Raw genomic sequence first — 17,497 nt, 5'->3', positions numbered from 1 at the left:
TCCTCTCAATTCCGATTTCGTTTTAACTCCTACGGTGGCCAATGTAGTCCAAGATTAACATGGCTTCCAGTTCGACCTCGTCCATTAGTGTTCCTTCAAGTGATGAGGTTATTTTAGAAAACTATTATAATTTGCAGTAATTTAATTTGTCAGGTAACACATAGGTTATGACATCTATGTAAAATGAATAATAGTTTTATGTTTTCATTATTTTTTTACCATTTCATTGCTAACATCAGTTATCAGGTTCCCAGACGAATGCAAGCTAATCTTTGTAAAGTAACTTTTATCAGTGCTATCGTTATTCTGTATGTTGTACGACATCACTAGCGTAAGGCAAAGTTTATATTGTAGGCTATATTATACTTTCAAAAAGGCTTTCAGGTTTTTATAAATCAGTCTCAAGCAATCCTCCTCTTGACATTCGACACGGTGCCATCGAGTGTTAAAACGCGAAAGGCGAAGCTTGAATTAACGGGTATGTCCCTCTTTGGCTAATGTACTTTCAAGATGGAGGGGCAACATGGCGACCGACATTAGAACCCCTTACCCGTATGTATTTTCAATAGCATATAATACACTCACGAGAATACTTTATTACTTGAACGAAGTAAATATACATTAATGAGCACATATATTTTTGAAAGAACTAAGTGTTTTTAGCTAAGAATAAACTAAGAAAGTTACACAGTGTAGCTTTAAAACATGATCAAAACACTAAAACACTTCAAATCGGTACCGGTCAAAAAACCCTATCGGTGCATCCCTTATATACTGTGTAAATTCAGATCAATTGAAATGCTTGGTTATAACGGTATATGAAAAGGCTTCTCTGAACTCCAGCTTACAGTATGCAAAAATGTAACAATGTTATTTACCACATTTTAAATGCATTCACAGACAATTCAAAATGCTTTATTTTGACGTCAGAAATAAGGTATCCGGTCTATTGCATCTCCTTGCTTTGAGAACATTTCCATAGTAAAGGATATGAACTGGTATTAGAAGCGGAGAAAACATTACAAAAAGTTTTAAAGAACATTGAGTGAAACAGACCAGGACAGAGACGTGAGTGAGGATTTGGGGAGAGATGTGAAAGATTCCAGTAGTGCAGAGAAATAATTGATGGGATATTAAATCGGTGATCGAGATCATAAGAATGCAGTGTCTGTTGTATTTCACATTGGAAGAACAGAATCAAAAGAATATAATCTGCAACTGTTCTTTATGACTAAAAGAGCTCTGGCCACTGATAAGAAGTTTGTGTGATATTAATGTCACAAGCATCACAATATTTACAGACAACCTAGTCCGTCAAAGCAACCATTATTTGTAGCTCAACCTCTGGTTTCACATTTACACCTTTTTCAAATGTGTTCAGAATCCATCGGGATGTGGCTTCAGCAGTCCGAAATGATCTAGGATGCATTTGAAACTTGCTTTTAGTTTGGCCAAGTGCTGGCAGATTTGCTCACCAAAAATGCAGGTGTAAATGGGCCCCGAGTTACAAATTGCCAGAAGCAGCTGTTCGACAGAAACTGCTAGCGTTTTTCTGCTCTCTGTGTAGAGATAAGTGTGAAATGATGAAATTTTGACCTAGGAGTTTGTATCAGACACATTTAATTTTGCCATGTGAAATCATGCGAGTGAGGCTCAAGAGTTTTCACTCCACAACTAATGATGCAATGTTTGCTCTATATAAACCCAGTCGACCTTGTTAGCTTGTATCTTAAAGTTATCCTGCCTTAGCAGAGATATTAGAGTAAAAATGTGTCTAGACTCGTAATGACAAACAAAACAGAACAAGCTAATAACTGCAAATGCTGATTCAGATCTTTGTTCGCACCTCGGGTCAGGTCATCTTTACTGTATTAAAACTCTCTTTGAAACTTGCTTTGAGGATAGATCCAAGCTTGGGGACTGTGACCAAGTCTTGTCTACTCTATGAAGCCACAACCGAGAACAAAGGGCCTATACTCGCCTATCCAACGACAAACAAGAGGGATTCATTGGCTTTGAAGTGGAATAAAGGCAAATATAAAAATAAAATCTAGACCTCTGCTATGCTTTTTTATATATATTCTTGGTCTTTCTTAGTCAGGGCTCCAGGGTTAGCTCAGTATCCAGGATACTATTCAGCTTCTATGCCTTTATTTAGGTGAAACGAAGGCTGGCTGTATAGTGCCACACTGCGCGCAGATGCGCCGGTGATACAACGAAAACCCAGATTGTATGGGATGATTATAGTATCAAAATGATTAACACGTGCAAGCACACTTATCAATGAGTGATAACTTGATAACAGTGATAACTTATCACTTATCATGCCTTTCAACTTGCGTGTGCAAAATTCTAAATTGAATGAATGTGAAGCAATTTGTACAAATAGAGACATTTTTGTGAATACAAATGTTTTCCTTTGTATTAGTGTATCATAATTTGCACATGCAACACAGAAGATGTGCATGCATGTGTGGATCAGGTGACGCGCGTGCATTCATTGACGTCTTTTCTTTGTCGATCTCATTTGATTCATTTGGATTTTGAGACTTTCTTTTCGCGGTTTTTAAGCATTTCACAATCCACACACAAACAACTACAAATGAATAGCCCTGGTGCTAATTATTAATGTGTGCACAACTACCCATCTATTTGACAAGTTCACAAATGTGCGCCACTACATTTAAACTAATACAATACAACTTGTGTGTGCAAAATCCAAAATCACATGAATGTGCAGCATTTTGTACAAATAGAGACATAGTTGTTAATACAAAACCTCGATTTTGTATTAATGTAGGCCAGAATTTGTGCATGCAACAAGTAAGATGTGCAGTTGTGGATCAGGTGACACGCGTGCATTCATTGACTCGTTTCTGAGTCGATCCTATTTGATTCATTTGGATTTTGAGACTTTCATTTCGCGGGTTTCGCCTTCCACGATCCACACACAGCTGTCTGAGAAAACCTGCTACCACTAGATGGCAGTATTCTGCTAAAACAGACAACGGCAGCATAATCAAGCGTTCTTCCGCATTTAAGACGCTTAGTGAGAGTGATATTGTATGGAGCTAATAATATGACAAAATGATTTGAATTTGAATTGTGTAAATTTGAATTATTTGCAAGTGTAATCTAACAAAATTGAATTTTAGGTGGTAGTTTAAATAGTTCTGAATTTGATTTTTTTAAACGAATATTGAACATTTGAAATTTAACAAATTGAAAGGTTTTTATGGCTGAATTTTATAGACATGTATTTTCAAACAGCTAGTTTTTTTGTTCTGAATTCAAATACTGCAAATATTCAGTTTAAAAAAATACAGATTCAAGTTTTCAAGATGAAGAAATTCGGAACTTCAAATTCAGTTTTCTAAAATTCAATCTCAAAAATTCAAACTCAAAAATGCAGGTTTTACAGAAAGTAGGTCACAGGTCATCCACAGGGAAGAGTAGATGATCTCAGAAAAGTCGAACAGAGCATTTTGGTCCATTAGGGACTGCAGAAGGTTTCTTAAACATGAATGATTTTGTGTTTGTTAGGTAGCGTTCTCATCACGTGAGAACATCATTGTGAAATTTAGTACACAATATAGGCCTACCCTATTAATAAAGCATACTTTATAGAGGCAAACATTACATCAGATTATGAACAACACCCATAGAAAACCATTAGTTGCATGTTCAATACGGTATATTGGCTACCGAGTTTAAATATCACCGTCTTACTGCATTGACGTTAAGCTTTTTCTTTATAATATGCTCTATGGGAGGAAAACTATATAGCCTACAGACAAGAGACTACATGAACGCAACGCATGGCGTTTCAAGTTAATGGCATTTTCCTTCCTGTTAAAAAAAAAGGTGAAATTTCGCAGTTGCGTTCATATTATATGCTATTTTTATCTGACTACACATTGTATACATAGTATACAAGCTTTGGAATTTGAAAATGTCTGTTTTTAAATATTAAAGACGATTTTCGCAGTACATTTGTTTTCCCTTGACCCTTAAGCCACTGTTATAGGCTATAGTATTATTATAGCACGATGAGTTTTAACAATATGCAACCATTGTCGACATGAAATATTAAATGAAAATCAACTGGCGTAGCGGGCCTGTAGCTGCATATTTCTACATGAGTGACGCGCTAACCACAGCTCATGATGCACAAGGGAACGTCTGCCAATTCCACTAACTGCGTTAAAACCACTGATCTATATAATGTCATTCTATATAGATCAGTGGTTAAAACGTATCATTTGTTTTAATTCAAATTACTTTTAAAATTTAATAACAGATATTTTCAAATTCCAAAGCTCGTAGAAGGTTTCTGTAAGACTGACTTACAAGTAAAATTTGGACAATCCTTCCCTTCATGTAGCCTGTATTCTGCAGAAAAATACTATAATTCACCAAAAGGGTTTTTTTCATGTTCAAAATGGTTGTAGTATGTTCCTAGTGACTAGACTGGCTTACTACAGGTGAAATTGTCCCAATACCTCCCTTCATGTAGCCTATTTACAGTAAACAATGATTATTTTATATAAAAATTACTGTAATTAACCAAACGGGTTTTTGGTGACTTACTACAGGTGAATAATGTAAAATGTCACCTGACTTATCACTAGGAACGTACTACAACCTTTGGAACATGAATAGAAAAACAATTTACAGTAATTTAAAAAAATTGTACTGTTCAATCGAGATATTGGCTGGACATACAGTAACAGTAGACTAAGTCAGTCTGCCCACTAGACTTCCAAGGTTATAATATAACCTTGGAAGTATGTTCATTTGAATGAATGACTGGACGTTTATATTTTTTTGACTGTGAGTGGAATTTGCAGATGGTCCATTTATAAAATGTGGCGAATATCAAACCTAAAACTTACTTCACTGCGCTCTCGGACCGGTTGCTCTCCCATTCACATGCAAAGTTAAACGCAACTGCAGAATTTCATGTTAAGCTTTTTCTTTTTAACAGGCTCGGGAAGGAACATTTTATTAACTTGAAACGCCCTACATTGCGTTCGTGTAGTCTCTTGTCTGTATGCTATATAGTTTTCCTCCCATATAGAGCATTATAAAGAAAAAGCTTAACATGAAATTCTGCAGTTGCGTTTAACTTTGCATGCAACCGGTCCGAGAGCGTTTTATAATGGTTTTCTATGGGTGTTGTTCATAATCTGATGTAATGTTTGCCTCTATAAAGTATGCTTTATTAATAGGGTAGGCCTATATTATTGTGTACTAAATTTGGTGCTTCAATATCACTCTCACTAAGCGTCTTAACCCTCTGGGGTCCTTCATTTCAGGGTCACACTCAGGGTCTTCGGGACCAAATGGTCCGGAAGGGTTTGATTCATATTTATTAAAAGAAAATCATATATATTTTTTTTTACTTGTTTTTTATAAAAAAAATTCTTTTATTTTTTGGTGTTTTGAGAAAATTTTATGATTTATAATTAATATTTATGCAATAATTATGACCCATTTTTTCCCATTGAATATAATATAATTTTTTTATAAATATGTATTTTTTTATATATTTTTTTTAAAGCTGTATTTCATTTTAGAGTCAAGCCTAGGCCTCATGGAAACAATTTTTGAAATGAGATGGATGCCATCTGCTGGACACACTGAGCATTTTTATCACGCAATAGCACATTTTTACCACTAGTGGATTTACAGCTCTCTGTAGAAAGGGTTCAGAATTCTTGTGAGTTTTGCACATCTTTGACAATTTTTTTCAGGTTGTTGATTTTAAAATATAATAACAGATTCTCAAAGACTATTTTTGTCTTGTTTTTTGTTTGTTTGTTTGGTTTAAATGGTAATTTGAAGTGCCAGTTTTACTTTATAATACAGATTATTATAAATATATAATACAGTGTGTGTGTGTGTGTGTGTGTGTGTGTGTGTCTGTTTTGCACTCTTGATGTTTTAGAGATTCACCCCTTCACTGTTGAGTCCTTTTTTCTGCATCCTGGCTGATTTGTAGATTGTATGCAAAAAAAAAAAAACTCTGACAATTTCCCATTCATTTCCTATGGGGGTCATTTTTGACCAAAGAGCAGAAGTGTGACGACCACTTAGCATGCTTGGATCATGACCTCAATATTTTTTGTTTGTTCACATACCTAATACCATAAAAGTCACCTAGTTTCGTAACATTCCGATGAAGCTGTGATTTTTAAAAATTCAAAACATATTTATGTAATCTGAATTTATTAGTGTGTTTGTGTATAAAAGTGTGTGTGTGTGTGTGTGTGTGGATGTGTCTGTTTTGCACTCTTGATGTTTTATAGATTCACCCCTTCACTGTTGTGTGCTTTTTTTCTGGATCGTGGCTGATTTGTTGATTGTACGCACAAAACAACTCTGTATTGTCACATTTTTGTCAATTTCCCATTCATTTCCTATGGCGGGTCCATTTGGACCCGAAGACCCTGAGTGTGACCATTTTTTTTTACAACCACTTAGACTATTCAAATCCTGTCCCCATTTTTTTTGGGTGTTCATATACCAAGTACCAACAAAGTCACCAAATTTCGGACCATTCCGATGAAGCTATGATTTTACACATTTTTTTATTTAAATTCTTCGGGTCCATTTGGTCCGAAGAACCCCAGAGGGTTAAATGCGGAAGAACGCTTGATTATGCTGCCGTTGTCTGTTTTAGCAGAATACTGCCATTTAGTGCTAGCAGGTTTTCTCAGACAGCTGTGTGTGGATCGTGGAAGATCGTGGACCTCGATTTTGTATTAATGTAGGCCAGAATTTGTGCATGCAACAAGTAAGATGTGCAGTTGTGGATCAGGTGACACGCGTGCATTCATTGACTCGTTTCTGAGTCGATCCTATTTGATTCATTTTGGATTTTGAGACTTTCATTTCGCGGGTTTCGCGAAAATTTGAAATTCCACGTCTCTATTTGTACAAAATGCTGCACATTCATGTGATTTTGGATTTTGCACACACAAGTTGTACTGTATTAGTTTAAATGTAGTGACGCACATTTGTGAACTTGTCAAATAGATGGGTAGTTGTGCACACATTAATAATTAGCACCAGGGCTATTCATTTGTAGTTGTTTGTGTGTGGATTGTGAAATGCTTAAAAACCGCGAAAAGAAAGTCTCAAAATCCAAATGAATCAAATGAGATCGACAAAGAAAAGACGTCAATGAATGCACGCGCGTCACCTGATCCACACATGCACATCTTCTGTGTTGCATGTGCAAATTATGATACACTAATACAAAGGAAAACATTTGTATTCACAAAAATGTCTCTATTTGTACAAATTGCTTCACATTCATTCAATTTAGAATTTTGCACACGCAAGTTGAAAGGCATGGACAAAACATTTCTGCAACACATATCAAGTTCATTGATAAGTGTGCTTGCACGTGTTAATCATTTTGATACTATAATCATCCCATAAGATTGTCCTTTGAAGGAGGAACAAACAGCACAAGTATCAGGCAAAGGCCTCCTGGTGCAATAATGAGCACCCTGGAACGGGCACAACGGATTTGCTTAAGACTGGACGGAGCCGCTTTAGCCTCCAAATCTATTGTTTGAGGGGTTGAAAAAGTGTCAAAGGTACACTGCATAATAATCAGCCTATTTGATGCTTTTGAAAACAGACTCAATGGTCCATACCGGTCTTCATGCGTTTCTTTACAAGCCCATAAATAAATCTGCAAGTGATGCCATCGGCTTCTTCTGTCAAACAGCTGTTTGGCTGCATCAGTTATGATTGTGAACCTTCTGTTCATCTTCCAACGAGTCAAATGACACGTCTAAAGAGCAAAGAGACATTCAGATGTGACACACATCACCCACAATGGCCCTCATTCAATCTGGGACTGGATCCAATTTTTGAAACTATCATTTCTGTTGACTGTGATCCAAGCCTCCACTCATTTTCTGGTAACAATCGTTGAAAACGGTCACAGGGATTTGGATCGACATTAGAGAGAGTAAATGAGCAAATGACGAGAGAATATGCATTTTTGGGTGAATTATAAATTGAATATATAGGACTTTTGGTTTTGGTCCAAAAACTACTGGAGATGGCAACAAGACAAGTCACCTTTATTTTTATAGCGCTTTATAAAATACTGATTGTTTCAAAGCAGCTTAAAGGGATAGTTCACTTTGAAATTAATTTTTGATATGTTTTAGCTTACCTCAAGGACATCCAAGATGTAGGTGTCTTTGTTTCCGCAGTAGTTTCAATTTTGATATTTTTAGGTCAAACCGTTCTTGTCAGTCAGTCATATAATGCAGGTCTATGGTAACTTCCTCAAAGAGCATGCACAGAGAAGTCCAAATTAAACATGATTTAATGACTCGTAAATGTAAGTACACATTGATGGCCTAAGACACGAAACGAGCGGTTTGTGTGAGAAAACGAACAGTATTTGTATCGTTTTTACCTCTTGTAACCACAGCCACGTCCAAGTGATCTGAGGGCGCGGGCGCTTCGGTCTGTGCGTTAATTGAAACTACTGCGGAAACAAAGACACCTACATCTTGGATGCCCTTGAGGTAAGCTAAAACATATCAAAAATTAATTTCAAAATGAACTATCCCTTTAACAGTGATAACAGGAAGACGATGATTCAATGATGCAAACAGAATTGAATTCGACTGTAAAGCAGCTCTAAATAAATAAAAAAGTCATTGTTCAGCCGAAGTCAGTTCAGTGTTGATTCAGTTTCATTGTAAAGATAATCAATTATTAAATTAGTTCAATTCGGCTATAAAGCAGTTCTGCAGAAAACGGTAATGTCATCATCCAGGGGTGCGTTTCCCAAAGCCAATCATGGTTGCAAAGTTCTGTCGTTACCAATAGAGTTCAATGGAAATTGCGATTATAGTTGGCTAACTATGCTTTTTGGAAACGCACCCCTGCTCAGTTCTCATCAAATAGTGTCAGTGCAGTCAGATCAATAATATTGTTGAAAATGAAGTGTCCCCAACTAAGCAAGCCAGAGGTGACGGTGGCAAGGAACCAAAAATCCAGGCTTGTATGAAGGGGTTAAGATAATCACGCAACTGCAGTTTAAACGAGTACATGTTTTTTTTTTTTTTTATTGAACATTGTTCTAGTGCGCCTTTGTCAAAAGTCTGTTTGCAATGCTGTGCACGTAAAAAAATAAACTTGGGCTTTAACCCTTAAACAGGCAAGAGTGGTAAATGATCAGCGAAAAATAATTTCATGTCAATTTGTATAACATCTGGAGTTAAGTAAAACATATTGAAAGGAATTTTTTAAATGGGGAAACTCTAGCCTTGAGGTCCACTGTCCTGCTGGGTTTAGCTCCATCCCTAATCAATCAAATAATGTCATTTATTTTCCAGGTAATCCTGAAGACTTTTCAGGTGAACTTGATCAGGATTGGAGCTAAACTCCTGCAAGATGGTAGCCCTCCAAGAGCAGGGTCGGACACCCCACTGTTCTACTATGAAATGAGCTGTGTGAAACCCTGCAAGAAAATATCTAGTCAAAAATGCAAAGATGTAAAACTGATATTATGCTTAGTTAACTACATGTGAATATAAAAAAAAAAGGGCCTTTAAGGATCTTCGTCCTGGAAGGAGATTTCTACTGAAGTAAACTATGCTTTAGTTTACAGTGCAAGATAGGAAAATGGATTGCAATGTTACATTTTCATCTGAGATCTTATAGAACAAACTATTTCAAATAGATTCCTTCATAAAAAAAATAACGGTTTTCAAACAGACACAAACACGATGAAGGCTTTATGCTTCTTTTATTGATAAAGAATAAATGAAGTCACCTTCAAAAGTAGTCAAACCAATAACATAAAACCAACCCACTCCAAACAAATCTGCAGTTGGCAAGGACATTCTATAAATCCCTTTTACAGACTAAAGTGAATTTTGCTTTACACATGAATTCATGTTGGTGTTGATGTAAGTGCAGAGACTACAAAAAGGTAGAGACAAACTGTAATTAGTATGACGATCACATGAGGACAAATACAATATTTACACATAAATAGAGACAGAAAAGAGGATTTACATAAACATTTTTAGAAGTGATTCTGGAGAATAAATATGGCAGGCTGACCACAACAACTCTCTTTTGACTTATAGAAACCAATACCCCTAAATCAACGATAAAATAAAATAATCACTTCTAAGAGTACAAGGCTGCATTTTAAACCAGACATTACTGTGCACTTCCACTGAAAATGCAATGGCCAGATGTCTATAGCTTTATAAAAGCTGAAAACTACATTAGTTTAGATTAAGAAATAAAACATGAAATACTTGCAGTGGTTAATAATTGCGTGAAAACTCTACTCTAATAAAATCAGAAGACGACAGTTATAAATGTTCCTATGTTAATTAAATGAGCCCAGACATCGCCATCAACACAAGCCGTTCCTTCATTCGGTGGGTTCTGGACCTGTAGATTAAACCCGGGTGGGGGGGCATGTGCTAGAGGCGTCGGGCGGACGTGGTACCGTAGTGTGGAATTAATTTCAATACTGTAGAGTGCAGAATGCAACGTTCAGATCAGGTGAGTTGTGGATCTGCTGAAGGTGTGATACTTCCTCTCAAAGGCAGAGGAGAGGTTGATCATGGATGGGGAATGAACAGCCTGAAAAAAAAAAAATAATAATAATAATAATAATAATATAGCGATGAAAGGATAGTTTTAGGGTAATACTGGATTATTTCCATTCCAGTCTGTAATTAGTTTAAGACCCAAGAGTGCTGAATTGGACGTGGTGGATGTGTTAACCTTTGGTGCATTTCCATACCCAGAAGACCTTGTTAAAGATTCGTGGGCGGTATGAAAAAAAAAGAAAGAAAGAATTGTATCACTGTGCGAGCGATTTTATAAAACTCACTATCATTTTTTACAATGATATATTTAAAGTGCCTTTATTATGCTATTTTGTTTTGGAGGTTTCCTACAGTAGGTTTGCTTGCATTCAAGATCACTTTAATTTTCTCATTATATAAATTGCCCATCACCTAGTTTCTCAGAGTCTGAAAATGATTCGCTCGAACATTCAGTCTCTATAAACCCCTGCTTACCGAGAGCCTCCTCTGCTCTGATTGGTCAGATGGCCCAGTCTGTTGTGATTGGTCTACAGCTAACAACGCCCACATCTGAATTTCAACTCCGTAGGTTTCCTTAGCAATTGATACAAACAATGGCGTCCGTTTTTCCGTATCAATTCCAGCGCATGTCCTTATCCTTTGGATTTGCAGTGCTGAAAACAGCATATTCTTGATATGTCGAATATACAAACCAATGCCTCAGCTAGAGCTACAGTGTTTGAGGGCGGGTCAAAGTGGACGTTGTTCGTGGGTAGCCAATAAAGACCATTGGCTGGCATTATGGAAATTTGTTATATTGTTACATGTTTTTAACAGGAAGGGAGACTGGAATTACTGACGACTCGTTTCAGCAGTTCTTTCTTTTAGGAGACAATAACTATCTTATGTGCACTTTGATCTTTAAAACTTTATACATCTTTTACAGTCACAAACAGCTATATTACACACTACATGAAAAGTAATATTCGAAAAAGCATAATAGGGGCACTTTAAAATAGTTTATACAATAAATACCCATGTGCTATCGGATAATCCAGTGAATTAAATCATTCACAAACCAGAGACACATTTTTATAAATAAGTTTTAAGTTTGCATCGGAGTTTCAAATTAAAAGATGTAACACGAGTTAAAAAACAAGACTCAAAACAGTTAACTGATAAATTTGACCCTAAATTTGGATTAGATGAGCGGCAATCAAAATTGCAGAAAAGTAGATTTGAATGAGAATTAAACAAGATTAATTAAATTTTAGATTGAATTTGCACATTAACTGAAGTTCTGTATCAATGTGGGATGATGCTCTGCAAAGTGGTAACATTTCCATAGTTACATAGCTTCATTTAATATTTTGTCATTCAGTTTAATCTGGCTTAAATTGGCATCAAATATATGTTTGATTAAATAAATGTCAGGCTAAACATTAAAAGGATAGTTCACCCCAAAAATTTTAATTCCATTATTAATTACTCTCATGTCATTCCAAACCCGTAAGACTTTCGTTCATCTTTGGAACACAAATGAAGACTTTTTTTTTTTGATGAAATATGAGAGATTTCTGTCCCTCCATTGACAGTCTACGCAACTCCCACTTGTATGTAGCCGTCAACGGAGGGAGAGAAATATCTCATATTTCATAAAAAATATCTTCATTTCTGTTCTAAAGATGAACGAAAATCTTACGGGTTTGGGATGACATGAAGGTGAGTAGATGACAATTTTCATTTTTGAATGAACTAACCCTTAAAAAAAATATATAATAATAAAAAAAAGTATAACCATTAAAGTATAAAAATATGGAAATGAGGTCTCTCCCTCTCTACTGTATATAAAAACATATATACATTTAAGTTTTTGCATTAAGGTACTTCGATTTTCATCAATAGTATATAACAGTTTAATTGTCATTAGTTTTCATGATCAAAACTTTAGAATCATTTTGTAATTTTAAAAATATAAGAACATTTTTATTTGTAATTTTGTTGATGAGATTAACAGTTCGGTATATTCACCATCACACCACCCATCCCTACAGAATCCTAACAGAACTACAGCTCATCTTCATGGATTGAGGCTAGGAACTAAAACATTAAATAATGTTGAGATTTTCTGTTTTAACCAAAAAACTGTGCCTTTAAGTGTTCTAGCAGAAGCCAGAGGTTCACAGGTTTTTGTAGAAGTTTATTCAAGAGGGGTTAGAAGAGGCGAGGGGAGAAATCCTTGTTAATGATATTGGCTTTACAAGCTCGCTGAGGTAAGAATGCACACAGTTGACCCTAGTTAAGTGTTCACCCATCAGAACCAACAGTGTTACCCGAAGGAATAACCTACATGCAGAGGATAATACCATATTCTCTTTAAACAGATGTGAGGGTGAAAAGGAGGTTAGCAAACCACAAACCCAATTTATTTTGCTTTACTCTTAATGAGCCCACCGATGTAACACGCACCAGGCTGCTTTCACACATGCACACAAATAATCCTATTACTTAGCATTGCTTAATAAGAATTAAGGTGGCCCTGCACTGCCGTTGGAGGCCTCAGGATCAATAAAGGCGGCCGATGGCAATGAGGGGAAAAAAAAACATTTGATGAATTGCCTTGTGTGCTATACGAAACATGCACACACACTCCAGTATACAGATGATACTTTATGGGTTTAAATTAGAAATAGGAGGAGATTAAATCACGGTCATCAGCCACTTTACAGCTTTCACGCCCATAGATCATGCCAATGTGATCTCGTAAAAATATGAGATTTATGGAGAAAAAAAATAAATTAAAAAATAACATTGTATGCCACAGTAACAATTACGTCTTTATATGAGAACCGCCATTATACTCAGAATCATGGAACTATAAAAGCATGTGTCAGCTGGTCTCATATTTTACACATCATAAATGATCTGAGGTCTGTGTTAAAGGGATATTTCACCAAAAATAAGGATATTTCTGTATTTTGTAGAACACAAAGTATGTTTTAATATCAGAATTTCTAGGTTATTTACCAAGCAATACAAAGTGGATAGGGCCCTGGATTGTCAAGCTCCAAACAAATAAAGTATTTTTTATTTATTGAAATATTATAAAAGGGTTTCATATTCATATGAATAATATGATGCATTTCAGTCTGAAACAGACTGAAATGTATGCATTTTTTGAATTAACAAACTATTAAAACATTTTTCATTAATTGAAATAAAGCAGAAATTAAATAACTTAAATTAGAATTAATGCTTTGGCAACAATTGATATGAAAATAATTTTAATTCAATTTAAAAAGTACTAAAGTACAACTTTGAAGACATGACATCGAGATGTTGGCCAATTATTGATCACGTGATGCATGTTCATAAATCATAACGTTAAAAGTTTGAATATGCAGAAGTGCGAATGAGATGATAGCTACTTCAGAGGTCAGGACAAGTTAACAATGGTCAAAATTTCAGTTAAGTTACAGTTATGGAGCTTTATTTGTCATTTGCTGCCAATCTGGACCCCCATTCACTCATGGAAAAAAAGTGGCCAGTATATTTCTAACCATTACAATAAGTTACTTAAACTCAGTCATACAGGGTGAGGGTAAGTAAATGACAATTTTCATTTTTAAGTGATCCCTCTGAACATATCCTCCGATCATCTATAATAAATTAGTGCTACCATAGCCCATCCGTGTGCTAGTGAGTAAGTGTTGACACCATCCCCAGATACAGTAGGAGTTAGTAAGTCACAGTGAGTCAAAGAGGCAGAACTGCTGTGCTCACATTTAAGAGTCCTACAGGTGGGTCTCCCGCCGCGGGGACCTGCGCTGCAGTTCGGGGGGCGCCAGCAGCTCTCTGCACTGAGCTACGGGCTGAGCCGCTGGGAGGGACAGGACGGATGGTCTGAGCTGGGTCTCGGGAGCTCTCTCTGGACTGCACGGCGTGCGGACACACAGTGGGACTCTGGGCCGCGGAGCATGGTCCAGAGAGTTTGACCGCTGAACCACTGCGCTTTTAATAGAGCCGGTCAGACTGAACGTAGAGGCTGAACGAGACATCTACTCACACACGGAGGGAAGAGGGAGATGGAGAGAAAGAGAGAGAGCGCATTAACCTCATCTGACTCCGTCCCTGCATCGCATGGCTTCACAATCACTCACTTTAAAATTGAAAGAGGAAGTGAAAAATTTGAACGCGATCTCGTTACGAACGCAGGGATTTCTCAAATATTTAGCAGTGCATGAATCACCTACAATAGTTCTACAGATGGTGGCGCTGTGGGGATTTTTAATCATAAATGTAAATAGAATTACTATTATTTTTGCTAATAAGCGCAGTAACTAATAATATTGCATGTTTATTTCTTGGAAATGCACATTTGACCGTAAAGCACTGAGCTTGAGCTAAGATGCAGTAATATAACATGTAAAAACCTGTTTTTTATAGGCAAAAATTTATCTTTTTTTTTTTTTGGTCATCATATTAATCGAATTGGATAATATTAAGAGCTTTGAAGAGCTGGAAAAAGTGACGCACTTTTCAAGTCCTTGAAAAAAAGTACTTGAATTTCACTTTCAAAAGGTTGTATGAACCCTGAAATGAATAATGTAAAAACATTTGACAATTTCTCCCACAATACCATGGGTTACAGTTGTAGACATCCCACGTCTACCTAAAGGTCTGTGAGTCTCCCACATATTGATAGCGGCTCAGATTTTATACAAGCGAGCGACCCGGGTAATGCGGCTTACGACTCTATTAATGTATGAGGTGAAACTCACAGATTATAATATAATGTAGACACATTAAATTGTATAGTTATATTGGGTGGGTGGAGGTTGGAGGGGTTGGTGCTACCTCCCTGAAATTAGTTTTTACAGGGTGGGATGTCTGCAGTTAACGTTACTACATTAAATGCATGGTGAATGTTGGAGATTTGTCGACTGAAAAGCCTTTTATAACTTTATAACAGAATTCTGCGCTGATTTTGAATACTTTTCACTAGATCTCGCAGCGATGTTATTAACACTGCACTGAATTCAAATGCTTTGTCACTGGATTTCCCAACACGGTGTAGTTACGGTGTCGCAGGATCGAGATCAGATGTCTAATATTGGTCCAAACTGATAAACTGTCCACGTTGCGCAGCTCAAACGAGAAGCGTGGTTTTGTTCTGCTTTTGTTTCGTTTGGCGTTTTAAGTTTATCCCATATGCAACAGAAATGGCAGCTCTTATCAGTTGGGCAACGTTGTGGTGGCACCAGTGCGACCTCTAACAAATTGTAGTCACACCGATAAAAAAAAAGAAAAAGAAAAAAGGGCGCAGTCTGGAGCCCTGCCTTATGCTGAAGGAAAGAAAAACAGTGAATGACCAAAGCAACAAGTAAATCCTCTGAGAGGGAAAGTCATACTGTAAAGGTTTAACTGTGAAAAATGAGATTAAATAAAAATACGAATTTATGTAAATGCCTGTTTGCACCAAGTGTGATGCGACTAAATGACAAGTGTAATATTTCCATACCTGCTCGCGCAGACATCACACGTCATCAGCGAGTTCCGTAAGGCTACGCAGAGTTGTAGACAGACAGCCACCATAAAAACAGTAATTAGGAGATGGAGACCCGTGACGTCCTCAGACCCAGATTTTTACTTTCTATTTCAACACTAGCAACGACGGAATGAATCTGCAGCAGTCAGGTGGTACAACTAAGAGCTAACAGTTAACAGTTGTTTGTTCATTATTATTGTAAAGTTATGTGCTTTGAGACATGAAGTAAGTTAACGCCGTCTCTCATCTTGTGACACTTTGCAGATTCTGCTCTTGCTCATGTGTTTTGAAGGAGGTGTGGCTTTGGAGAGCGCTGTGAAGGGAGGGTGGGATCTCATGCTTTCAAAGCTAACTTGCTATTCCTAGCCTCTCTGGAATTGCCTACCCTACCTTTAAAAAATAAATCTTACTGACCAAACTATTGAACAGTAGTTTAAGTAAAGATAATTAAACCGCAAAAGTGGTGATATGACAAAAGGTAAATTAGTTTAATATATATTCATACTATACCCATTACACCCTTTTATTTCAGTAGTCAATACTAGTGATACCAGTCAAAGATCAGTACCAATTTTTTTTTTTTTTTTTTTTTTATTTAAGCAAAATGTGCTTATTTATAAAATACAATCATACAGCTACAACTATTTAATTTTAGATTAAAATACAATCATACAGCTGCAACTATTTAATTTTAGATTAATAGGAATAGTGTATTTTAGTAAACAGTAACAAAAAAAAACCTGCTGAGTTCCTTCCGTCAAATCACAGCCGTGCTGATATTCAGAACAACGGCACGCTTGAAACTTCTATGAAAACGGAATTGAAAATGCCCACTCCGCTCTACACTAGCAGAAACAAAAAAATCTTGTTCATGTTCCTTGAATAGGCACCAGGGCTGATAAGCTCCAAAAACTTCTTTTTTTTTTTTGCTTTATTCTGAGTGAATTAGCCTTGAAGCACATCATATAGATGCATCATGTTGTTGTGCATGTTTTTCTGACCATTAGTAAGAGGATGGTGTGAATAGTTCTTAAATGTGGGTGCGTTATATATGCTGCATCAATCGACCGGGTGTGCGTCTTTTATTCATTTGTTAGACCAGTGGATTTGTGAGAAGAAAAAGAAACTGTGGACTCACAGCCAGTGTGGAGCTGCTGGACATTCGGCCCATGTGATCGCCATCTGGGCCAGGACTCCTCTCATCTGGGGTACCATTGGCCATAAATGCCCTCTGAAGCACACGCTTGGGGGTTTTAGTGAAAGAAAACGCTCTTGTGACCTAAACACATAAAATGCACAATTAGTCTATTCTTAACTCCTTTTAGAAAACGTATGGTTATTTTATGATGTCATT

At 36.6% G+C, this 17,497-nt stretch overlaps 1 protein-coding gene across 5 annotated transcripts in view; it reads right to left on the bottom strand.

Annotated features, from left to right (window-relative positions):
• Positions 1-9,773: 9,773 nt before the first annotated feature.
• Positions 9,774-17,497, bottom strand: part of ect2 (epithelial cell transforming 2) — a 36,285-nt gene continuing 28,561 nt past the window's right edge. For 3 of the 5 annotated variants that reach the window (XM_056252788.1, XM_056252790.1, XM_056252789.1), the window contains 3 exons: positions 17,282-17,422; positions 14,379-14,653; positions 10,515-10,647 (listed from right to left, as the gene is read on the bottom strand). In XM_056252788.1, the coding sequence (XP_056108763.1) occupies positions 14,390-14,653; positions 17,282-17,422 (405 nt within the window). In that variant the 3' untranslated portion in view covers positions 10,515-10,647; positions 14,379-14,389. Of the gene's footprint in view, positions 10,648-14,378; positions 14,654-17,281; positions 17,423-17,497 lie in introns of all 5 variants that reach the window. The other 2 variants (XM_056252791.1, XM_056252792.1) reach the window with 1 other exon arrangement.

Source organism: Rhinichthys klamathensis, unplaced genomic scaffold (genome assembly GCF_029890125.1).
Source record: "Rhinichthys klamathensis goyatoka isolate OS25496 unplaced genomic scaffold, OSU_Roscu_1.1 h1tg000098l_1, whole genome shotgun sequence".
In the NCBI taxonomy this organism is placed as follows: domain Eukaryota; kingdom Metazoa; phylum Chordata; class Actinopteri; order Cypriniformes; family Leuciscidae; genus Rhinichthys; species Rhinichthys klamathensis.
Note: the sequence above shows the minus strand (reverse complement) of the source record. Positions and strands in the feature narration are given on the sequence as shown.